The 26,766-nt window shown below is 39.4% G+C and overlaps 1 protein-coding gene across 1 annotated transcript in view; it reads left to right on the top strand.

Annotated features, from left to right (window-relative positions):
* The window catches only part of PDE11A (phosphodiesterase 11A), a 139,402-nt gene continuing 112,636 nt past the window's right edge, over nucleotides 1-26,766 (top strand). The window contains exons 1-2 of the mRNA XM_075153335.1: nucleotides 1-804; nucleotides 17,959-18,117. Of these exons, the coding sequence (XP_075009436.1) occupies nucleotides 1-804; nucleotides 17,959-18,117 (963 nt within the window). The remainder of the gene's footprint in view (nucleotides 805-17,958; nucleotides 18,118-26,766) is intronic.

Here is a 26,766-nt window from a genome sequence, read left to right as displayed (position 1 = left end):
ATGGCGGCCGCCGCCGACGCCGGCCTCGACGTGGCGGCGGTGGAAAGTTTCCTAGAGAGGCACCCGGAGCTGGTGCAGAAGTGGCTGGAGAGGAAGAACTCACTCCCTAAAGCGCCTGCCGCCCCCGCCGCCGGCCCGTCGGAGGAGCGGCGGAGCAGCGGCGGCCCCGGCGGCGGCTGGGGCAGCGCGGGCGGCCCCGGCGGCCCCGGCCCCGGCGGCGGAGGGCTGCAGCGGCGAGCCTCCCAGAAGGAGCTGCGGAAGAGCTTCGCCCGCTCCAAGGCCATCCACGTCAACCTCACCTACGACGAGCATGTGCATGCCCGGGCGCAGGAGCCGCTGAGCAGCGTGCGGCGGCGGGCCCTGCTGCGGAAGGCCAGCTCCTTGCCCCCCACCACCGCCCACATTCTCAGCGCCCTGCTGGAGTCCCGCGTCAGCCTGCCCCAGTACCCCCCCACTGCCCTGGACTACAAGCGCTACCTCAAGGAGCACAACGAGCGCCAGTTCTTCCTGGAGCTGGTCAAGGACATCTCCAACGACCTGGACCTCACCAGCCTCAGCTACAAGATCCTCATCTTCGTCTGCCTCATGGTGGACGCCGACCGGGGCTCCCTCTTCCTCGTGGAGGGGGCCGCCGCCGGCAAGAAGAGCTTGGTCTCCAAGTTCTTCGACGTGCACGCCGGCACCCCGCTGCTGCCCTGCGGCTCCACCGAGAACAGCAACGAGGTGCAGGTGCCCTGGGGCAAGGGCATCATCGGCTACGTGGCGGAGCACGGAGAGACGGTCAACATCCCCGACGCCTACCAGGTAGGAGCCGGGAAGGCTCCCGGCGCTCCGCTGTCCCCGGCTCCCCCCCCGGACCGCGGCGGCCGGCCAGCCTGCCGAGAAGCACCGTCGCCGCCCGGCCCTGCCTCCTCCCGGGTGTCCCTGCCGCCGCCCTGCCTCCCCCGGGGTGTCCCTGCCGCTGCCCTGCCTCCCCCGGGGTGTCCCTGCCGCTGCCCTGCCTCCCCTAGGGTGTCCGTGCCGGGGCGGCGGCGCTGCCACCCTCGGGGCGCCGGGGGTTGCGCGCAGCGGCTGCGGGTGTGCTCGGGGCAACTGTTGACGGGGCGGGAGGGGACTCCCGTGAAGGCGGGAAGCGAAGCCTCTGCGGGGTGGCCGGCGGGGCTAAAGTGGCCATGAAATCGGTACAGCAGTGCTCCTGGGTTTCGCAGGAGTGGTAGGCGGCTCCATGCGCTTTTGAACCTTCTTTTGGAATCGGCTGAAGAAAAGTTTAAAAAAATGCTCGTGACAGTCCCAACGATAATATTCTTAAATCGCTGCCTCACTTAATGTTCCCTGCCTGCCCGCTGCTGAAATAATCTCATTGCTTTCAAAAGAGCATATATTTTCACCTTTGCATATGCCCACTCAGCCCACATGGCATGTGTTTTCAAACCTATTCCTAGGAGTGATATAACCAGTCCTGTTATTTTCCTACAAGGACTTTCCCCACCTTTTACTTTTATAGAGGCTTCAGTGTGAATTGTGAAAATGTAGTCCTGGCTTCAAGGCAAAAATTCCCTGTTACTTCAGCAGGGACAGACGTGCCTTCGCCTGCGTGTGCGAATGCAAAACAGTGCATTCAGTTTACTAGCTTGAAATTTACCTCTCAGTCCTAAGGGCTATTTCTAGCGTTTATTAGTGTGAGACACTATCAGCAATTTGAGGTGCTTGAGAAAATTAAGAACCACAGAGCAACAGATTTTCTAAATTAGGATCTTGGAAAGTTTTAGAGAGGTGGGAGATGTATGTCTTTAGAATTTTAGTAATAATCATTGCCCAATGTTTAATTTTGCTCTACAATAATAACAGAAATAATAAACATTAAAAACATTAAAAAACTGATGATGCTTTATAGCAAACCATACAAGGAAGAAACTTGAAAAATAAGATTGGGTTATTTTTGTTTGAAATACAGAAGAGCCAGGGTAAATGTATTTTGGGCTGAATATTTATTTATTTGTCAAGCAGTGAAAAATATTAGGCACTTCACAGATCCAGACTGACAGAGGTTCCCAACACACAGAGTTCAAAGGGAAAGAACAGAGCTTGGTAAAGATGCTGTAATATTCAGACTAAAATGATTGAGTGTTGGATTACCTTTGAAAAAATCTAAGCTTTCCTTCTTCCTTCCTTTATTTTTCCTTTTCTCCATTATATACTTTCTCTTACCATCTGATTTTTTTATTACTTCTAAAATTGTACTCTTCCCAAAATATCTGCCGTTGGGGGTCAAGCAGAAGATGTTCTCAATAGTCTCAGGTGGTTCAGCAGATAAGGGATATCTGAGTTTGGCTGGGAAAGAGCTCAATCTCTCCTTTTAACTCTGGATAGCTCCAGCCACCTTTTTTTTGGAGGTGAGAACGCCACGGGAAGGGCAGAGTGTTATCTAGTTCTAGGGGACTGTATTATTTTTTCTCCAGTGTTTGTTCGCTTTGTGTTCACTTCCGTGTGAAAAAGCCCAGCTACTTTGAACAGTTTATTGTCTGTTTCATTTGCAGACGAAAGTGAAAAACAATCCATCCGGTTGCCATTCCCAGTACTATTTATATTATACTTCTGTCTGGCTCCTATTAAAAATCAGTTAAAATAATATAAATAATACAATTCATTGTATATTTAGGCTGTAACTACATTAGTTGCAGTAGAAGGGAAGTTCTAAGCCAAGTTCATCCTTGTAATTATATCAATTGCAGCTTCCCTGCTTTCAGTGGAGTTATTTCTGATTAACTCTAGTGCAAAAGAAACTTCAGACCTTGCAACTTCAATGAAAGTTTTGCTTGATAATAAAATGGGGAATCTGCTTTCTGTTATGTTTCAGAGTTAGTACAGTTTATCTTCTCTTACCTGGCACTTATCCTGGCACAATATCCATTGTGCATCATTAAAAGGAGACCTTTCTAATTTAGTAGTATAAAGAGCCCTATGGAAACCCCAGGTACGTGTGCATAAACAAGTGACAGCTGTTCCATTTCAGATCATTGTAGTGCTTACAATGCAGCACTTCAAAAATTAATAAATATGATGATATAATTTTTGTCAGCATTGCCACTGATGATGGAAGAGTTTAATCAACCGTCAAGTAAAAAAAAACACCACCAGGAAACTTTGTCAGGCTGACAGATGGAGTTGGAGAAAAAGGGGTGACAGCACAGCACCATTTTGTCCGTTGGAGAGAGTGTCTACATGGATGATACCGGTTTGGTAAGAAAAGGCCTTATATTAGGTCAGAGAAACACCTCTAGATTAATTTAAACGTTTTTTGCTTGTTTTTTAAATTAAACAACTTGTTTAAAAAGAGGTAAAGATACTTCCGTATCATCAGTTAGCTAGTTTACAGTATTGGGAAATTCGTTTTATTATCATCCAACCATCTTTATTTTCTCAGAGCCCGATCAAATACCAGTTGGAATTCTACCATCGAGTACAAATTGGGTTGCCTGCTTGTATCATCAGCTACTGCTGACATTAATGGGACTTCAGTGCAATCAACACTAGATTTAAATCCTGTCCTGTAACATGCTTCACGTGGGCAGTCCCCTGTGCCTGTACACAAACCGATTGGTTTGGGAAATATTTGTAAATGACTTGCAGTGTCATTTTCAGAGATCGTGTAAGATTTCAATTACACATTTCTTTTTCTAAAGAGAAAAAATACTAAAAAATGAAATCAAATAATAGGCTGGGGCTTTTCCATGATCCAGGTGATAATTACTGTTGTTGAGTCTGACTTTCAAAATCTGCTTATGTATACAATCTTCCTTAATTCAATAGGCATACTTAGAAGGTTTGGAATTAATATTACTGAGGACTGTATAATAATCACTTCTTTTAATACTAAACAATAACTTATAACATCTCATGGTAATTTGATTTAAGTTCAGCAGTGACTGAACAAACTTTTTGGAGTTTCACAGCATCAGAGAATTTGACAAATACTTAGTTCATGCAAAGGTTTAGGTGAATGTTATATGACTGATTCAAAAGTTGCACAATTCCATTCATGGCATTAAAAGCTTTATTTATTGCATTGCAAAGTCATGTGATGAAAGGGAGTTTATAATTATAACAGTTTGTAAAATATATGTTCTGATCTGTAAGAGTTAGCACTACAGAGGATTTGAGAACAGGAGAGGAATTAGATACTTCCTTTGCATTTCGGAGCCAATCTAAAACTCTTTCTTCTGGAAGTAATCCAGTTGACTTGTAAATTGAACTCCTAGTCAGTTTAAGTTTTAAAATAAGGCCTTGGGTCTTCCCCCATGTTAATTTTGGGAAGCATTTCTGACTCCCTATTCTTAATGTGAATAATGCATCATGTCTTGATCACACGTGTTGGAAGAATCCAGTCATACTGGCAAGGAAATTTGGGACCTAAATGTCCACTGAGGCTCCTTTTAACACAGCATAGATGTAGCTTTTGCAGTCATATATGAAGACTATTAAGCATATTGTAAGTACACAGGTAGAGAGGCCATTAAACCTTTATCTGCAGTTCTTATGAGTTGTTTAAAAATTTAAGTTTTTTTCCTATTTAAAGCTGGATTTTTTTCATGGCATCCCTTCTTCTCACAGGTCTTCTATGATGTTTAGCTGAAATTACTGATCATTTCAATTTTGTTCCATCTTTTAGAGCAGTATTTAAATAATAAAAATTTTAAATCACAGGAAATGTTTGGTTATTGTTATACCTTTAGCTGTGCAAAAGTTGGGAGATAATTTAATAGCATCCCAAGTGAAAAAAAAAAACTTACTCTTTAGAATAGTAAGCACACATCAGAAAGTGGTGAAAAACATGTTCTGCCATTTGCCAGTGTCAGCTGAATAAAGTTTCTGTACATCTTATGTTAATCTTGGAATTTAAAAAGTAGCTTTAAAAGACACAAGAAAAAATGGCTTACCAGATGGATGTTTTAATAAAGTGGGAAGCAAAGAGAGGAAAAATATTAAACGGAGTCATGCGAGGACATGGGTTTTTGTAAGTTGGAGAAAGTGCCATGAAAGACGATCAGAAATTATTTTTCAATACAGCTCAAGTCTTTAAAAAGAAAATTTAACCACATTACTGGAACTAAAATCAAGCAAAACAAGACAAATCGAGCTCTCTTTGTTCTGGACTCTCCTGTTACCTCTTTCAAGTTTAGGCCAAGTATAACGCAGCTAATGCACACACAACCCTTTACAGTAAACTTTAAACATCCTTGAATACTTAGGTACAGGCATTGATGTTGTCTTTTTCAGGCCCTCAAGAACTATGAGCGTTCATTGTCTCCTGCTGTGCCAGGACAGCATTATAAAGTTACTGCTCATGGGTGCAAACCTTTGAGCCTGGGAGGGCCCATGTGGGATGGGCTGTTGGTGTAGAGGGTCACGAACAGGCGGGAGCCACATTTCATTACACAGGGTAGCTGTTTGTTATCATCAATATTAACAGTGCGTCTCTTTCAATTTTAAAGAGCAATTAAAGCATTAAAAACCTGGGTCCTGGGAGGTTCAGTTCTGCAAATGGGAAGCACTTAGGCACTGTTCTATTCAGCAGCACTTGAGCAGCAGCACCAACAACAGCCGTGTTCATTTCGGTGCTGACTCTTAACAAGGACAGAAGCTGCTCTTTAGCGAGCAGAGAGCATGGAACCTGGCAGGCAGAATAAACAATAATTTTTTAAAATTCCATGTAATACAGAAAAAATGAGTTAAAACACTTTTTGCTGTGCATTAAACATGACTAGGAAGTACCACGGGGAACGCAGGAGATAATTGCAACAGTGAAGAACTAAACTGCTCTAATGGGCTTTCCACAAAAGGGCACTCCAGCCCATCATGCAAAATTTAGGAAAACTTGGAATTGTAAGTACAAGTCAGTAAATTGGTGAAGGGATGTTGTAATTATCCCCGAATCTGCAGCCCAGCAGAGGCAAACACATCCTTCGTGTCACAGCGGCGCTGGCCTGGGCGAGAGGCATCTCCGCGCAGAAGGCAGCGCCTCTCCACAGCAGAGAGCCCTCAGGGCAGCAGCGGAGGACGTCTCCTTGCCTTCTGTCACCTCCCTCGCTCCATAAGTCATCTTCTCAGGGAATGGTTTCTGACTAATGTGTAAAATGTCCTAAGGCCTTCCTGTGCCATACCACCACTGCTCTCACCTTGGAGATGTCCGCCGGGGGCAGGAGCTCCTGGTAGACACCAGGGCTGTGTAGAGGGACACGTGTCCAAAGCCACCCGAGCGCTCAGTTTCGTGTCTCCGTGCTGCTGCGCAAGTGGATCACCAGGACAGACAGGGCTGCACAAGGCAGCGTACGCCGCTGGTGACGGCCCTCGGGTATGGTGAGGGAGCACACCTTCCTCCCCGTGCCTGTGCGGGCCGGGCGAGGTTACCTCACCAGGCAGGCAGGCAGGCAGCGGCCCGCCCTCCAGGGTTGCCTGGCCCTTACTCCATGGATGCGCAGCACCTGCTTGCTGCCCCCAGGTGTGCCCACAGTGGCTGCCTCGTCGGTGTGAAATGAACAGCAGGTGGGCTGGTGGCGGCTGGGCACAGGGTGCCCAGGTGGGGCTTGTTTGCTGCCAGTCCCTGCGCCGGGAGCAGGGGGGTGGCAACGGGCTGGGGGGATGGAGTCTGCCTATATTCATCTGTAATGAGTTTTCTCTACTTCCCACTGTGGCTGTTGGGTAATTATCAGCCATTTTGTGGGGCTCACACGCTTAAAATCAGCGCTGAAGGATGTGCTGCCTTGTTTCAGTGCTGGTGTGAGGGGGTGCTTGGGGTGGGTAAGGCTCTCAGGCAAACACAAGCATGGAGGACTTCAGGGCATTAACAGGTTAGTAATTTGGGGGTTTTCTTTAATTAAAAAAAAAAATCTAGCTGGCTCACTTTCTCAGTTGCCTTACAGAGCAAGTGCTCAGTATCCCGGTGCCTCTGGCTCCTCAAAAGGAGCAGCTGCAAGGCCAGGCTCCCCCCTCTCCCTCCCGCAGCAGGCCCCTGGCTTGTTGGCTGCGCAGAGCTTGAGCGGGAAGAGCCTTTTGGCAGGCTGGGGTGGTTTTCCTGTCCCCCATAAGGCCCTCTTTTGTTAAGCTGACAGACTTTAACTGGTTTATTGCTCAGCCAGTCCATCTGTCTGAAGAAGACAGACTTTTTCAGTTTTTTTTTCCTCGGACACTTGTAAAACTTCCTTGTGGAACAGGTGTGATACTGGTGCCTCTGTGGCCTGTAACTTCCTCTTGAGAAGGAAATACATATATTTGATTAGAGCAGGTCAGTGACTGAGAGAAAGAGTTGCAGGACTAGGCCCTTCAAATTTTAGCTGAAATCCCGTTACAAGCAAAAGACTGAATAAAGCTGTAGTTTTGCTTGGTAAAGGACTTTGCTGTTCTGTTTGATTGGTTTTCAATTTTTCAAAACAAATGGCTGTTTCATTTTGGTTATTTACAGTTGTATGCTATTGTGTAGCTTTTCTATAGAATAACAAAGTTAATAAACAAGCATACATGCACCATTATGCAAGTTAATTTGTTTTACTTTTCTAGAACAACCATATTGACAAACTATGAAGTATAAACAACTCAAGCTAATGGCTCTGCAGAGTTGCATGTTAACAGGGTAACAGCAACTGTGCAGTCTGAGCTTAATGTGTCTACAGTGCAGTTAAAAATGAGTGTGGTTTATTTAATAACACCATTGCTTTGTCACAATAAGATACTTTCAGTTTATTATTCAAGAATCTTCTTATACTGCTTCTGTAATACTTGAAGCCATGTGTTGCTCACCTGAGTAATCACCTGCAACTGCTAACCTGTACACAAATGGGTTAGCACACAGAAGTTGGTTTCTTTGCTCAGGGGAGTATCAGGTTTTTAAAGCCACTCTGTGTGTGTATATATTTTAGATAAATAATCATTAATATTTAGGAGACCAGCACTAGGACCTGGCTCAAAGCGAGGCTGGAACAAGATGGGAACATGGGTGTGGTTGTGGTTGATTAGCAGTGGGGCATCAGTCAGGTCTGGTACAGAAGGGCATAGAGAGCCACTGTGATGGAGCAAACAGTAGTAGGTGGGATCTCTAAATATTTAAAAATTAGAGGAAAAAAAAAATTTTTAAACAGTTTTTTCTTTAAGAATGACACAAGCAGAGCAGAGGTGCACAGAAGCTGCCATACATAGGACCACAACTTGATTTACTGTTGTGCTATTGGTGACCCAACAGGAGTTTGTTTTGAAGTAACACAACAAAAACCTTACTTGATGGATCTGGATAATGTTGTCCTACAGAGGAATCTTTTCTGATCCATACTGTTGATCAGTACAGACTATGAGGCATGAAATGTAATTGTGCTTATTAGCTTGGCAGTCATGTCTGCAAACTTGCCAGTACTTATGAAGTTATTTACTCCTGTCTAAGAAAGATTACCTATACTGTTTTTCCCATTAATTTTGTGCCATCGTAAGTAGACAACATGCATTGTTACTTATGTCCATTGTCTAACTAATAAATGAAACAGTGGTCAGAAAAGGACATAAATGATGTAACACAACCCCACCCATCAAACTAAACAAAAAGCCCTGAACTACTGACACTTAAAAAAAAACAAAAAAAAAAAACAAAAAAAAAACAAAAAACACCCACCAAAAAAACCCAGAACAAAACCCCAAAAACTTTAGTATTGCATCATTGGAAATGAACACCTTTTTGGTTTTTGTCAAAGGAAGCTATTTTTTTAGTTCAAACTATATATGGACTGACTTAGTTTTAAATCTGGAAATTAAGGATTTTTGAGAGTCAATGTTCCCTACTTTTTTTTAAGAATTGTTTTGGGAGTGAAGCAATAGGGGTGGCTGAGCTGTTTTGTGTGTTCTTATCTGTTTTATTCATTTTATCTAATAAGAAATATTGATGTCGCTATATAAATAGTCACAATATAACTGGACTGTGTGCTTATTTACTTGGGAGAATTAGGTTTGAGATGCTGGTGAATGGTGCTAGTTTGTTCTCCTGCTGCCTTTGTCTCTGGGGCTTTAGGGATTTGGGGGGAGATGACAGGAATAGCTGCAGCAATCCTTACATGGAAGTCTCCTCAGAGATTTCTTTATTATTTGGGGTTTTTTTTGTGTGCGAGTTTCTTCTCTAAAAGGTTTTGCCCATATCTACTGTAGTGGTTTATTACTTGGTTTCTGTTTCTTGTTTAGGCACAATATAATTTATACCATATGTGATTTTTAGAGACGAGTATCTAGAACAGACCAGATGCCTTCATTTTTTTATTTGCTTTTTAATGTTATGCTTTGAATTTAGATAACTTGCTGTTGTTTGGACTGCTCTTTTTGTTTTCTATAGAAGTTTATGTATTATATACTCATAGGAAGCATGATTAAGAAATTGAATAGGTCTCTTGCAACTTCAATTTCTTTACCTCTGTAAATGTAGAGGCTCCTGCAGGATGGCTTTCTGTAAAGTCAATCAAAAGTACATTAAATCAAATTTGTCTATCCCATGCAGTTTGGTAGTACAACGATATTCAGGTTAACAATGCTGTGAAACATATTACTCTTATTGTCTATTTTTGATACAACTTAGCTAACTCAATCAGTAATTTAAATACAGTATATTCAAAGAAATTTTGCTGCAAGTTTCTTGTTTTTTTTTCTTGAGCCCTTCCTAAGGAAAAAAAAAACACCACCCACCACCCTATGCAGTGAACTGTAAAATATAGTAGGCCAGGCCTGTTAATTGAGCACCTCTTGTGTTCTTCTGTTCTATGTGGTTAAAAAGCAGTATTTTCAAATTGTGTTTAAAAAAAAAAAAGTTTTTCCTTGTAGCTGTCAGCTTTCTCCTTAGACTTTGGAAAAGGAAAACAGTGTCATTGTCATGAACAGCTAATTCCTGGAAATGTGTTCAGGCAGGTTTCATCTTCCATTACATTATTTGACTCTTAGCTAACTTGGTTTAGGATTATACTTTTTCTGTTCTAAATCATGCTAATAATACTCACATAAATTGTACTAGCTTTGATAAGGATATCAAAGGACATATTTTCTTTCCAAGTTCAAAGAGCTATCCTACGTTTAAGAAAAAAAAAATCCAAACAAACAAAAAGAACAACCCAAACCAACAAACCCTCTACCTTTACTAACAATGTATGAGCCACCTACTTAAACTGAAAATCAACACTGAAATACAGCTGATGAAACTATGCTCAGAAGTCAAACCTGTTTTAATTTCCAACGTAACCTATTATATTACTTCAAGTGTCTTGAGAGCAGAAGAAATGTAGATTTAAGTAAGATAAAACAAGAACAAAATACTTGTTTTGACTGTTTCATGGGAGTTTCAGAGACCCTCTATGGCCTTCTGTAGAATACTGCATGTCCTTAGAATTTTTTGAGAAGAGGGTTTTTTTTCCTTTTTTTTTAGTTGGAAATGTGTAGATTCTTTTAGTAAATGATAGAAATAGTGACTTTTTAATGAGATTTTACCTCTTCTTCCTGGTCAGCATGGATTATTTTTTGTATGCCGTCTTTAAGTGTAGCTGTTCAGGTTTAATCGTGATCAGTGATTGTTATTTAGTGACCTCAGATTCATGGTCAAAGAAAAGAGGATTGGGCCCTAATGGATTTTCCTCTTGTTTGCCACTTCTATCAATAATACAGCTGATTTTGACTTTTTTCAGTCCTTGCCCAATGTCTGTATAGCTCTCATAGTCAGATTTAGAGACTAAATTTATGAATCTGGAGGACTTGACATACAGGAGATAGGCATTATTTGGTTAGTCCTGATTCAAATTGCCTGAAGCTTCAGGCACATCAAGATAATTATTATCTTACAGGATCAGAGCTTGTCAATAACATTGGTTATTGGGTCAGCATGGTCAGTAACTTTGAGTTTTCAGCTGATATGATGAAGATAGGGGATCTAGAAAAGTGAATTTGAATATACCAGCTCACTGATAAGAACTCATGCTGCTCACAATTACTATTCCAGGTTCTAGCATTTCTGATCCTTATGTTCTTGATTACTTTCAGATCACGCTTTTAATGTTGTCCTCACAGTTACAGGAACTAGAAACTTAATATGTATTTTTTAAATGGAAGCTCAAATTCTGATAACATAATTTGATTCCAGAACCCTAGGAAAAAAACCTGTCTGTACCTTATTCTGGTCTTGTACAGAACAAAAGCATGAAGATGTTTGTCTGTTCTCATTTATTTATCTTTGAATATGTCCAAAAAGAACCAGGACTGTAGTGTCACTGTGCAGACAGCTGAAATACCAGGACTTGGGTTGATGAAGCAAGCCTGCTCTCTTCTGTGTCTTTACTTGACTGAATATCACATTTTACAGGGTAACATTTCACCAAAGAAGCATTTACAATCAATAAATAACCTGAGACAAGGATAAGATTTATCCTACAGAATAACTGTTCATTGTTGGCTGTTCTGAAATTCCAGTTAAAAGTGCCTCGGTCTTCACATTTTGAATGTCTCTGTCATCTAGAAATCTCATTATATAGAACTAAAGCAGTATAACCAACTATGTTTGGGTTTTAGTAATGTTTTAAACAGTCAGTGGAAGGACTTTACTTGTAATTCTTAAGTGTTCTTGCATGAAAATATTGCCAGTACAATTACAATTATGGTGAAGTCTCTCTCTCAAAAGCGTATCTTGTATCTGGTCTGTCCCTAATTTCTGGATGCAAGTGTTGATTGTAAAACAAACTTGAAAGCAAATGCTGCATTGGTATCATCAATATCAACACTCCTTACTACCTGGCAGCCCAGTGCAGATTGTGCTCAGGCTGTTCTAACATGGGATAATACAGTTTGTATCACAAAATGTTTGCAGTCTGACAGAGGGCTTCTCTCTGATTTAGCAGCTTTGTTATCAGCTGCTAAACAGGCCCCCTTGCCCAAGGTTACTACCTTGTGAGGAGAGGTAGATGTAAATTTTGTACAAGCTTCCTAGCCTTCACAGTTCACACTTGGGCATTGAGGTTTTTATTGATGCTGTTAAACCCAGTAAAACCTCTCAGCTAGATCCTGCCGTGTACATCGTATTATGACAATGAGTGATGGAAGAAGGGGGTGGGGTGGGGATAAAAGTTTGGAACATAACTCAGGTCATCCAGTCATATAGTTTTATGGGGGTATTGCACGATTCAACAATATTAATGTTGCCAGAAATAGTATTGCGTTTTGTTCACTTATGTATCTTTCCTCATCACTTTCCCAAATGTCACCAAAATAAAGTCCTTGCCTGCTCTTCCACAAAAGGTTAGGGATAGAGTTTCACTTCACATCTTGATGATTTTCAATTTTTACTGAGTTCTTGTTGAGGTTTTCTTCAAAAATGTCTCCTCTTTCCAAATAAATGCATTAACTTCCCTATACTGAGCTTACTGTACCTTTAGTCTCCGCTCCAGAGATGGAATGCCCTTCTGCAAAAGGTAGTCCGGTTCTCTAGCATAAGTGGATAATCTGATACCAGATGGCAGGAAGATCAAAACATGTGGTTGCACCTCCTTCTGTTGAATGGCATGCTTCAGGGACTAAGGCAGGCCGACTGCCCCAGGATCCCTGTGCTTCCTTTCTCCTAGTGTAGAGGTCCCAGCAAGAGGTACAAACAGGAAACTTCCAAAATTCACTTGAAAGGAAAAGCAATATAGCAGGAATGAGTTGTACTTTAAAAAACACTTTCCAGATTGCTAATCTCTCCTGTGTCTCTGGTTCTCCATAGCATCTATTAAGGAACACAGGATTGATAGCTCATCATTAAATCTGTTCCTAATGCTGCCAGCTGTACTGTATATATCCAATTCAGGCAGGCTCACAAGCCCCTGTCCTGTGTGCCACCATCCACTGCAGGTCAAACAGCACTTTGTGTATTAATCTTGAGGCCTGTTGTAAAGGCAATGACTACATATGCCACAGGACTGCAAATTACAATTGGATTAAAATACTCACTGCAGTGAACCTTGTTACCTAAACAAAAGAAACTAAGATAAACATGAATACATCTTCCTGATTTTTATCCCAGACCTCTGTTTTGTCTTACAACAATCTATCTCTTTCAATTGAGTGTATTCAGATAAACAAATCACAACTCACTTTTGCTCTGTCCAACAGCTGTCCTTTTTCAATTAAACTCCCCCTTGAAGGTTTACTTCTTTTATAAGGCCCACAAGATGTAAATCAAAAACAATATTACTAGTCAAGGCATGTTGTCATTTCGGTGTTTCCCCATGTACTCTGTTTTGCTTTGAACAAAGTTAGTAGAGCAGGGTCTGTCTCTAGAGTAACACAAAGCATATTATCAATATTTCAGCAACAGTAGCTAATTCTAAATAGTAGTTCAGACATTACCAAGAAGTAGTTGAAGAAATAATGTTTAATTTATTCATTGGTGAAGCCTACTGTGTGATAATTGCACTGCATTTCACTTTCTTCTGTTGTAGAAGAACCATCCCTTTCTAGGTAGGATTCTCTACAGTGCAGAACAGTTTGGCTTCTATTGAAGTTTATATAAAAGTGTTCAGAAGCATGTGGAAAGATCACAAGATCAGAGAGGTCTGGGCCCTTAATGCCATTATTAAAAAACATTCATCATGGGAGTTCTGGTTCTCCTAAGGAAGCTGTTAGGCACAAATAATTCAAGGGAATCTCATCAAAGCCTTATCAAAGACTGCATATTAGTAATCTGGTCTTTATGGAAGCAAACACTGTTTAATATACTCCAGAGGCAGAAATAGGTCTAAGGAATAAGAACAACTCTTAATGAAGTTATCAAATTAAAATGGAACAAAAGAATATAGTATAATAAAAAAAAAAAAAAAACAAAACAAAACAACGGACCTTGATATTCTGTGGCAGAAGAGCACTGTAAACTGTATATGAATACTACAGTTGATATTAATTCCTTATGGTTGAAAGGTATGTAAATTATAGCAAATGTATATGTTAGTCTTTATGATGAGTGAGTGTAGAGCATTTCTAAATCACGTTTCTTTTTAGGTGACTAAAACAGTCTATTTCTATAGCATCTGCAATTCACAACAGGGAAATAAAAATAGAAATAAAATTGCCAGGAAAAAAAAAATCTGTCAGTTTTTAGCATCAGTAAAGATTTAATGAATTATCTCTTCCTCGTCACAATCAAATCTTATCTTAGATTAAGGACTGCATGGATTGCTTTCATCACCTGAGACAAATATGGACATTATTTCACAGCCCATATTGTCTAAACTTTTAAAAACAAAACTCATGCTTATTTTTGTAGAACAGCTCTGTTCCCTCATGTTAGGGGAGTCAGAACTGGCTGTAACTATTGTCTGCAGCATAAATGCTAACTTCACTCTGGAGGAACAGAGCTGCTGCCAGTAAATAGCAGTAATTCCCTCCATGGCTGATAGAAGAGCTGTTGAAGACTCTTCTCTACCAAGATGAAGAAAGATGCTCTTAGCACTACCTCTTCTGAACTTTGCAGCATCCTTTGAGTCACTTTGTGATCTGCAGTTCGAGTTGTACTGTTCCAGAGAATGGATTTCTGCACACTGCCATGTGAGCAAATGAGCCATGTTTAGTTCTGTTCCCTTTAGTTTTTGTCAATCTGTATTGAAAGTCATTTTCTGCTAAGATTTGAATTTTGCTCTCAGCTGTTTGCTTACTACAAATGTTAATGTATTTAAGAAAAACTTCAGACTGTTTAATGATCAAAAGTACTATAAGCTCCTCTTACTATTCTGGCAAGTGTAGAAAGTCGTATGAAAAGATATTTATTGCATCTTCTAAACACTTCTGTTTGTATATACAGTAATCTTTCTCCAGAGGTAACTAGCTGCGTGTATCCTGCAGAGGAAGGTTAAACAAACTGCAAATCCAAACAATATATTCCCTGAGTCATGTTTTTAGCTAAGCTATATGCTGAGAATTATATTGGCTTGTGGGGGAGCTTTTTTTTAAATAGGGACACTGCTGTACTTTAGTTTTCCAGAAAGACCTGAGGTTTTATTGTATTCCTTTGAAAAAGTGTTTATATCCCATTGGAATATACTGGCCCACATAACAAGTCTTATTTGATGTACTAAATTTAAAGTGCAACAGAGAGAAGTGGGGCCAAAAAGAGTCTCTGTCTACTTGACAGAGAAATTGTGTGCATCTACAGAATATAGATGTGAAGTGGCAGCATGGCCTAGCATAAGCATGTATGTATGATCACGTTACTAACACTAGGTATCAGTCTTTGCTGGCTGTCATTCAGTAGAAGTGCTCTATAAAGTGATGGCATTATTTTTTAAATGGTGATCAAATTTAATTTGATCTCAAGATGTAATATTGTCACCCTCTATGTATTTTTTGCACTACTAATTATGTTTTTGAAGATGGTTTATAATCTTTTACAATGTATTACATTCTGAAATTCCTACAAGTATTAAAGCACGTGGGTTTTCACTAACACGAGACACTACTTCTAGTGCTTTAGTGTAAAATGTGTTATGTCAATTGCCCCTAAACCATGTTTCAAATCTGAAGTAAGAACTGTCTAAATGCAACTTCAGTAAATTTTTTTGATGCACTGGCATTAGCAGTAATACTACTAAGACTTTAATAGCTGAATAGCTTTGGGGATAGAAATATACTCTGTGCAGCACTGTGACCCCACATAAAATAGGAATGACAACAAGAAGTATGAAGCAATTCTAGTTTTAGTACAAGATTTGGATTTTCTGTTGTAATGTGAAGTCCTCTTTGAATGTGATGCAAGCATTTGTTTCTTACGTACATCCCTCAATAAATGTGTAACCTTAGGCACATTCATTGCCTTAGAAAAATTTTAAAATAACAAAATAATTGCTGCTGTTACTTCAAAGAGCATCTTGTTATTAGTATCTTTACTCTTCAACGTGATCTGTTATAAATGTTTTTAATATTTGGTTGTAAGAGATTGATTTCTGCCATTCTATTGTAAAAGGGGTCTTATGCTTACAGTATGTGTTCTGTATTTGTTTTGAGAAATGCATGCTTTATGATCAGTAGTATTACACTGCATACTTATTCAATATATGCATGCATTAAAATAGATAAAAATCTTCATAGTTAATTATGCATTAACGTTGTTCAAAAAACCTAACTGCAAGTGGGTACAAAAGCATATGAAATAATCATGCCTAGAAAAACTCTGTGTAACAACAATAAAAAAAACTTTTTGATGGTGATATTGGATACAATTCTTGGCCAGCAAAATTTGAAAATAAACAAACCCACAAGAAATTATACTTGCAAAATTCTTGAATAAATGATTGCTACTTGTCATGTAAAGCTTGAGGGTAAACTTATTGTGGAGATTCAGTTGCTCTGTTCTGTTAACACTAATGAGAGTTGTGTTGTTAAATTTGCCCCTTTAGAGCACTACAGATTAATGAAAAAATACTCTGGTTGATGTATACTACATTTTGGGAACTCTCAGACTACCCAGATACTTGCCCATACATTTTCAGCCTGCGGCACAATGATTTAGTTGGATGTTGGTATTGTGAGACGGTCTCCATGAAATCTTTCATTGTTTCATAGTTTATGTAGTGTGAGAACAGTAACTTGACAAACATATATGAAGTTGCGATATTTTAAATTTAGCACTTCTCTCAACCTGATTCTTCCTGGTATTTCTCATGTACTAGTTATAAGGTGATATAACCTATGACTTATGATGCACAAGAAAATTTAGAAGCTCTTGTTTGGTGTAGACACCAGGCGGTGAAAAGTACAGATTGGTAGAGCAACTTGTAAGCACACCTCAATCACTGATCAGATTGAACTGGCATAAACTTCTGAAAAACAGATAAAGACTTAGGATGAATATATAGTGTCATGCTGGTATGCTCCCTATTTTACATTAAAGTCCTAATTCTGCTACTGTCCATGCTGTATACAGTTAATGGACACCCTTGCTCCACTCTGGGGTAAACATCGTGACTTTCCAGCCAGGGATAGTCTAGAAATTAGTACATACCAGATCTGTGTGGCTCATTCTTCTCCTCTGTGTTCTCAATTAAGGTGGCACAGCACTCCTTGCAGCTTATTATCCTTTCATACAAACCCCAACATCTGTGTGCTTCACACACACACAATGAAAAGGTATGTCTGGTGAACTGCAAACAGCTCTTTCATTAGTGTGCGTGCCTCAAAGGAGCTATGATGTGTGTACAGAGGAGCTCAGGGCCCTCACCAGTGCCTGCAAGGGCTATGTGGTTACCCACAACTTCGCTGGTAGGAATGTGTATCAGCAGCAATATAGAGGGATAGTGAAGCAAGCAGTATTGTTTAAGATGGAAGAAATTGAAAACTGCCTGTGAACGTGTGGTGAGCAGGAACCAGACCATAGCTTTAGCCACTGATAGCTTCCTTACCTGTGGTGAAACCTGTGGAAGCTATGGACAAGGTGGGTCTGACCATCTATGGCCAGTGCCAAGGCCTATGCTGCTGTCATGGAGCTGTGGAGGACCCTCTGCTTGCAGATGGCCCTGGAGCTATCAAAGAAGGCGCAGTCATAGTGCTGAGCCGAGAGTGTAAGTAGCTTGTGCTTTGTCAAGGCCCAAAGTGTGTTATGCAGTGCCTCTGTCTCATTTTTTCTCTTCTCATATTTATGTTCCCCGTACGTTTAATTTATCTTCGTTTTCCATGTTCTCCTAGTAGCTGCTTTGGTAGCAGTCCTTTAGGTAGGCCATTCTGTAATGGTAAACCTTGTACTGATCCTCTGAGAACTATTTTTCTTAGTATCTTAACTGAGGAAAAGCAGCTAGTAAAGAATGGGTAGTAACAGAGAAGCAACAACATAACACTACTGAAAATACTATATAAGACATTGAGAAAATAAAGTACTTTGCCTGAAGAAAGCTTAGATGTATGACATGCATGTTAATGCTTCCTTATTTTCTTTTGAAGGATCACCGCTTTAATCATGAGATTGACAAACTGACTGGATACAAGACAAAGTCACTCATGTGCATGCCCATAAGAAACAGTGATGGAGAGATTATTGGTGTTGCCCAAGCAATAAATAAGACTCCTGGAGGTGCCCCTTTTTCTGATGATGATGAAAAAGTAAGATTACCTTTACTTTTGTTTGTTTTTAATTTCTTTTGTAACTCAGTAGACTCTTGTAAAGATACTTAATCCAAATAAGTAAATAGCACAGCTCTTGTGTTAATGATGGTTTTCTAGAAGTGCTTAACATAAAATGTATATTTTTGTTGTTCTCATCATAAAACATGTATCTGTTCTGTAAATGTGGGAGATATTGTGGCTGAAACATCAACCTAATGATCTCTAAATCTTACGTAGGCTTTTTTCATGTAGTAGATCTTAATAGGAAGACGTTTTTATTTTTGAAAACTTATCTGTAAGAATAAGTTCCTGGGGCAAAACTAACACAGAGATACTCCTAAGCTTGCTGCCTTTAAAAATCGTCACCTTCTTTTAGCCCTGTCCATGGGATGTGGACATGCTGTAGCATATGCAAAAGAAACTTTATTTTAGAGGAGATTATGCATATACAACTTTACGCTATTCTGAAGTATAGCAGACTTGCAAATGCCCATGAAAGGACAAAGAGGGCAGGAAGAGGACACTAGGCGTGTGTATGAAGTGAAATTTGGGAAGTGAGCTGAAAAGGCAGGAGAATAGAGGGAGCCACAAGGAGGGAACTTGAATTAAAGAAAGTGAGGAAAATGGGAAATGGTCCTGTCGAAGGCAGATGCATACAGCTGTGTGTGGAGGGAAAATGTGTGTAAAGCCAAAAGATGACCGGAGAAAAGAATGGCAGAGGACAGCAAGTTGGGGAGGAACAGAACAGCAACTCTCTCTGCCCAGGAGTGAGAAATGGCCTCCTTCAAGCACATAATAGGGAAATACGCTTCTGTGTATTAAAATAGTATTGAATATCATTTTTGTGGAAGTGTAGTTAGAGGCAGACTTCGCTCCCGGAAGTTCTTTATGTTGATTCAAAAGCAGTTAATATTTGATGCAGAACTATTGTTGGTGTATTACATACATGTTGACATGTCTGTGCTATGACAAAAAGATGTTAAGTAATGCCTGTTGAAAATCCTGTCTCATTGGTTCATCTAAACAGATGGAGATGATTTTTAGAGTCAAGATAGCTTGACATGAACGAAATGTGTTATAAAGCTAAACTAACAGTGGTTTATAAAGACTATGAAATATTGTGTAAATCAAACTCGTCTTCCATAGAAACCATAGTAATTGTATTGTTGAGTACTTCCTGAAGTTGCTGTTACATTATTATTTTTACTTGTTATATACTTACAGCAATACATTTAGAGCATTGTGCATAACAATTTCATAACTTGAAACAATTGTTTGGTGAGAATAAGAATATGAATCTTTATATGAATAATGTCTGTTAATAGGATCATGCTCTGGTTTGCTGTGCAGTGGGAGTAATTCAAAATTGATTGCCTTTTTTAAAATATCAGTATGTGAAGGAACCTTCTGCAGTCCAGCTGGCAAAATCTTTGCCAAGTGAATTATTAATAAGTGGGTGCATTAAAGTTGAGAGAGAGTAAAAAACTTATAAAAACTTTTTTCCATAAAAATAATTAGCTTTTAATTTCTGTTTCTGCAAGGTGTCTTTGTAACTGATTCTGCATAGTGACTTAATTTGAATTAAGCAACTTTTAAAATAACTTTGTTTTCAGATGCTACTTTTTCAGACATCTGAAGTGAACCAGTACTTCTTAAATTGTTTCTTTATCAGTTATCTAAACTTGTGTAACCATTAGTTTGCTTCTGAATTACTTTTTGATTCTTGAAAATCTTGGATGTTGAATATTGATTTATTAGCATACAATAGAAAACTGGCAGTGTATGCTACAATGGCCAAATGCAAATTAAACAAAATGAGACCTTCTCTGAATAGCCTTTTTTCTGCACTTCTTTAGTAGTGCTCTCTGTGTAAAGGGAATTTTGTTTAAAATGCAGTCTTTATCACGGATACGACATTTGATTATCATACATTCAACTAGCAAAACAACTGTGTACATGTGAATTGTGTATTACATAAACATATTAATGTAAATATTTGATGCCAGTACTGAGGCTGTGGCATTTGCTTCCGTTCAGTGACTGCTAAATATTATCTAAAATCAGCAAGTTGCCCATAATTTAATTGCCATCTTTATATTATTATTAATTAGTCATTTATATCACTATTATAATTATAAGCCTGTTACAACTCTTCAAGAATATATTAAATGGGTTCTTACATGTAGAGTTTATGGAAAAATAAATGAGAACATAACCGTTATCGTGCCCTGTAATAGATCTTAGGTTTAACAAGGCCTGGCAGTCCCTGTGCTGTTATTTCCAAATCTGTGTTTTAAGTTTCTTCACTCACCGATAACCTAGAAAGCATGATATACCTCTGGGGAAGCAAAAGAGCACACGCTTGCAGGAGAACGTCTTGCAAGATTAGCAAACAGGTTTTTTATATTGTAATATCAGCAAAAGTGGTCGTGAGGAAAGGGGGCAAGCAGAAACTGGGAAATCCTTTTCAAAATAAGAAAAGATCTACCTGGGTATTGAGGTGGTTTGTGCAGAAAAGCCTGATGAGTAGCTGGCAAAAGATGTAAATTCAGCTTTATGTTGATGTTACAATTTCTGACAATTAGCAGCTCCTGAATGATTAGAAAATGTAAATTACTTGTCCCCTTCCTCCCTCCCAAGCCTTCTCAAAGAAATGTCAGTATCATTTAAGTCTGACTCGTGTTTGCAAGTGTCTATCCTCTCTTAGTATTGTGCGAAGCAATTAAAATAATCTGTTGGTTTTTTTTTTACAAAGCTACCAGACTATATTGTATAATGAAATGTCACTTGGGGGCGCTACTGTCTTGAGTCAATAGGAAACAAAGAATTATGTTTTCAATTAGAATTAAGTAGATGCTAGCATCATTTTTATGTACTCTTAGTTATTTTCAGGAAGTTAAGAGCAAATAAAATATTTAAGATTTGAGGAGTTTTTAATGCTCCCAAGCTGTAACCAAGTTTATATTTTGCAATATGTAAAATGGAGTGTTTAGATTTCAAAGTTTTTCTAGTTTTTTTCGTGGGAAACTTTCAGGTTTTTCTTTTACATCTCTGACCATGATGATGATAACACAGCAGTAATAACGAGTCTAAGTGAATTTTCCACATGTAATGATTGTTTCCCACTGCCAAATTTCTTTTCTCCTTTTGGTGTAAGGGATGTTTCAGCCAATTCATTGTTTAATTGCAGAACTAGACTTGACAGCCACTGCCATGAGAGAAAATGTTCTGTCTCGCAATGTGTTTTCTCTCCCCAACATCAGTGGCTCAGTTGAACATGCTGATTTCAGAAATTTCCAGTTTGATACAAACAATAGTAGAATACCGTATTACTTTTGCATAGCAGCCATCGCTATTACATTATGTTGTATAATTGGTAACTGTTTGGAAAAATAGGCTGGTGGTATACTTTTACATGTATTTTGCAAATGAAGACACCAGTTCATCTGCACAGACATAGAGTAGGAAGATTAAAAACCAAACCTTTGAAAAGAACTGTGCACCCTGCATGCATTCCCAGTACTGTGCTGAAGATTCATTTAAGTATTTGTACTGTTTGCTGGTGAGTCATACTTGTTCCATGACTGGTGAGAAACTCAGCCTAACAAGAGCTTGACGGTCTTTAGTTTAGATTATTGTATGCCCTTTAGAGTCTTCTGAGATGCAAGTGCCAAAACAAACCTAATCTTCCATCAACAAACAGCAGCAGCAGCTCCACTGTCACTTAAACTGGTGTCCTGGTTCTTTCTGGCTCTGACGTCCTCCTACTCTGAAAGAAGTGAATCGACTGCAGGGAAACTATGCAGGACGGCCAGCTTGAATTTAAATCCTGCTTAACTTACTGAAAAGCAGTAGTTTGAATGCAGTGAGATCCCTCTGGGCGGGGGGAAGGAACAACTGGATTTAGTTGTCTGTGCTCTGTGGATAGTTTTGTTAAGAAATATATATATCCAGATTCCAGGATTCAGCTGGTGTATGTTTGGTTTGTGGGGACTTGAAGGTATGGTTCTGTCATGCTCCAACGTTTCTATTTCTTACATTCCTAAGAGCAGCCCTGTGATTCTAAATTTCCCAATTTAATGTGCTCTTCTTGGTCCATATTAGTTAAGGCTTAAATATATTCTATAGTGGGTCTACCATAGTGATGAATGATTTGCAAGGATTTTGCTATACCTGCCAATTTGTTTTCTGTGACTTTTGCATGATGGGCTTAGAGTCATGCTGGCAGGTAGCAATTTCAAAGTCAGTCAGGACGGTTTCTTTATCTTAGGGAAGTAATCAACTGTAAATAAAACTACAAGGGAAGGCAGTGATCCAGAACAGGCAAGCATCTCTGACTGTTGTGAAAATGATGACCCCAGCTCTGTGAATGTATGGAATTTACCAAAAAAGTCACCTGAAAATTATTTTGATGGGTCCACTAGAAAGGAACATAGGAAACAAATTAGGTGAAGGATTTTTTTGTTCCATATATTGCAGTATGTGATAACCTCCTGCTAACATCTACCTTGGTTCTCTGAAAATCTGTGTGGCAGTGAGACTCCAAAAGCTATTATTTAAAATTGGCATAATCCTCAAAGGTATCATGTGGCCTGTATGTCACTTATGTCCCAATGCAAGAGACAAATTCATTGAAAAAAGGCAGAAAATAACAAAGACATTTGAAGGATGAAGGTGCTGAAGCGCTACAACTATCTGGGAACACTCTAATGGTCTATTAGGCACAGTTCTCGAAAAGTACTTGCTACACAAATCTAAATTAAAATAAATCACAGTAGCTGAACTCTCTTGCTGGGGGAGTTTAACACAAATTTTCACTGGAATATTGGCTTTATGAAGGCAGCTTCACACCACTGGTTTGCAACCAATAGCACCAAATGACTGCAGTGACAAATATTTGAATGGACTTCTTTCAAGTTAAGCTGAAAGTCTAGATTTCTTTTTAATTACAGAACTCTATAAATGTGTTTGAAACTTAACAAAAACATATCTGTGTTAATACCTCTGTTTTAAGACAATATTTCAATCGGACATCTTCATCTCTGAGGTATTGAAACACGTCTAAGATGTGTCTTACAGTGATATTTTAGTGAACTATTTATTTTTTTCAAATATAAATGTGTATTTTCCTAGGCTCAGGGGCTACTTTGTTGCTGTGTGTTTATGGTATGTATTACACTAAATCCTTGATACCTGTTTGAGGCCTCTAGGTGCTATCGTAAAACAAACACATTGTCAGATTTGGCATCAGGAAGGGTTTCTCTATAGAACAGTTCAGTGAAGGTTTTCATAGGGTTTTTTGTGGGGGCTGGGGTTTTGTTCTTGTCTTGTATGATGGTGAGAGTGGGGAAGGTATCTGGATTCTCCCTGCAATTGCCAGCAGGAATCTGAACCTGTTGGCTCTTCCCACATTTCCTGTGCCTGTATCTTCTTAAATAATTAATAGAGACACTTGAACAAATAAGAGCTCTGTCTGTAAACCTACACTGTCATTTGGCTGTTTCTAGTATTTGACTCAAAGCTCGATAAACTAAATGGAAGAATCTGTGCTGACTTCATGGGCCTTTAAACATCAAACTTCTGTCCATTTCTAGCATAGGAGCACTTCATTAAATGCAGACACCCAAGTCTATTTTATAAAGCTTAAATTAATCCAGGTCAGAGCACTAAAGAAATTGGTTAAGGATCAGTTTTGGCTTCTGTATCCTTCCACTGGATGCAAATGGGCTCCAATAGGCCGAACAGTTTGTGGTAGACTGTGCTGTTGATCAAACACCTCTGAGAGATCTCTATTCACTAGACATAAAGGTGACTGCTTAATTCCTTTTGTGAACATTCATTGAAAAGTCAGAAAACTGGAGACGTTGTTATGCCAAACCCTCCCAACACACAAAGGTCAGTCTCCTTCAAGTTAAGTTTAATTTTTTTTCCTAGGAGATATTTTGTCAGCTGCCTATGAAGTTGCCTTTCAGCTTGAAAAAGGTGATCAGATTTAGAAATGGTAGTCAGTCCTGGAAACTGAACCATACAAAGAGCCATAAGACAGAATAAAACTTTCATAATATTTGTTGGATGCTTGTGGTCAAAATTGGTTGGCACATGGAAGAACACTGTATGTATTTCTTCCCATGTTGGGCCTCATGTCTATTCAGCTCTACAAGAACTGTGTTGAATCTCTTCACAGTATGGGAGCTGCTGTTTTTAGGTACCCAAAGCTATGCTCGGTTATGTTAAATCCATGCAGTAAATACATTAGATGATCTTCGAGTCTCTTGGAGCAACTATTTCAAATGGATTAGAGAATCACCAAGGAAGTATTGTAGTGGTTATTGTAAGGTGGCCTCCGCAACTGTGGAGGACTTCAGATGTTTCATTGCCTAAAATACAGACACACAGAACCCTGAGCCTTCAACAGGCTGATGGTAATAGGCAGCTTTATAGCCTGAGTTATTAAGGTTTTTTACTGTTCTGTTTGGCAAATTGTGGAAGCAGCCTGATTGATTTCCTAGGAAATCGGAGCCCTTTTCTTCGGATGTGATGGCATTAAGTATTTGTATATAACGCAGCATTTGAGAACACATATTGCTGCTTTCCTTCATGCTTAGTTCAGTCATGTCATAAAAAATTATACTTGCAGTGACTTTTATTAATTATGTCCCTGTTTGACAAAACTCCAGTGGAATTATGAAGATAAGTGATCCATTAGAGACAGTAATTATGAAGCATTCAGTAGTACCTTGGGTCTAAGTCTTACTAAGAGACCTTTGGGTCTTCCTGCAAATTCTGAAGCATAAAAATAGCCCTGGAGCTTGTACTCTGTTTTTCCCTTTCATTGGTATTCACAAGGGGTTGCAGCAGGCCTGGAGAAAGGAGTCCATATCTCTATTGGTCAAACACATGGATAGACTTCACAGGAAGACTGGTAATGCAACAAAATGCAGTGATCATGGGACTCCTTTGCCTTGCCTTTGTGCAGCCATACTATGTTCTTCAATAAGAAGCAGAATAGTGTAGTTTTCAACCAAAAGCCCAAAAGCCAAGAATTCTGCAGTTCTGATGGTTGTTTTCAAACACTTCAGTAACTAGAAACTGATGTTAATATTACTTTTATCTCTTTTATTAATGCTATATTAATAGAATTTTAACTTTGAATACGAAATGCTTTGAATACGAAAGCAACAATAATACAAGAGCTCAGGAGGATTAGAATTTTGTTTGGTTCATCTGTCAACAGAAAAAAAGCCTGCCACAAAATAGTCTGAGGGCTATGACGTGTATTTGTGTTACAGTATAACTCTTAGGTACTGTCTATGTAAGGGATTGACTAGAAAAGCTGGAGAAAACCATGTTATTACACTACCTAAGGAATAAAGCTTTTATCTTCAGCTGTCTTCCTTTTCTTGGCAATACTCCCTTAAACCAACTAAATTGTTCTGATCAAATGGCTCGTTAGAAAAATCTTGTTTGCTTCAAGTGAAACCTGCATTGGGGCCTTGTTATGGAAGCATGTAAAAGGAAACCTTTCTGGTTGGCAGCTGGTTGAAGCCTTCATTTCTGACAATTACTGGAGATGTGCCCTGTGGGCTGGATGGGAGGACTTTGTCCCTAGTGAAGTGTTTTCTGAACTTCTGTCAGTCTGTTCGGTTCTCCATAGCTGTTCTTCATAATAACTTCAAGGCTTGATATACTTTTAGAAAATAGCATTTCGCATCTCTTGCGAATTGCTTATCTTTCCTGAAGCCCAATGAAATGTTCATACTGCAGTTCCTGCCATCAAAAGTATTTCCCACTGGAATAGTGATGCTGAGCCTGTCTGTAGCTATAGGTTACAAGATGAGATATTGAAAACCGCTTAGCAAATCACTTTGCTAAAAATTAAGTCAACCTCTGACCTTCAACATGTTATTACAGGCTTCATAAGAAATTGTAATTAAAACAGTATTCTGTCACTCTAGCACTGACTCACGGGTATGCCCTTGGCCAAATAATTTTACAGTGGTCTCTTCTGAAACATAATTCTAAAAATGGCATTAGGTGGTTCCATATGTACTATTAGACTTTCCTTTTTAAGTGTTCTTTCTTTATAATAAGGAAATTATTTTCCCTCTTGTTGAGCTCAGCCTGAGCTTTTGAAGCCTTATTGAATGCTTTCTTTGCACGCAGCAGCTATGGTCTGGACAGATCTGGTTAGAAAACACCAAAGTAATTTCACAAAAATCAGTTTCAGCTGTTTGTTTAATAGTCCCAGCTTTACATACAATATTTCTCATCTCCATGAAAATTGTGCCACCCTGCTGTCCTTGATTGGTTTGCAAAAGTGTAACTGGTCTATAATTGGTGAACTCCTGATTGTACATTAGAAGGAACTCAGTCGTCCTCCATGCTGTCTTTGCAATTGCCAGGCTGAGATTCATGTCTGCATCCCAGCAGTTGGAGTATGTAAGCAGCAATGTAGCTGTAATGCCTGCTAGGAGTGTATAGGAACGTGTTTCCCCTATATCTGGGAAAATGGCTGTTTAATTCTGTGGCCACAGATGAATAGAACTCTTGTCCTTTTCTTTCATAGGGACATAAGAAAAGATCGGCCACCTCAGATGAAAGGTCTGTCTAACCCAGTGACCTTTCTCTGTCAGCTGCTGAAAGCAA

The sequence above is a fragment of the Calonectris borealis genome, chromosome 6, assembly GCF_964195595.1.
Source record: "Calonectris borealis chromosome 6, bCalBor7.hap1.2, whole genome shotgun sequence".
In the NCBI taxonomy this organism is placed as follows: domain Eukaryota; kingdom Metazoa; phylum Chordata; class Aves; order Procellariiformes; family Procellariidae; genus Calonectris; species Calonectris borealis.
Note: the sequence above shows the minus strand (reverse complement) of the source record. Positions and strands in the feature narration are given on the sequence as shown.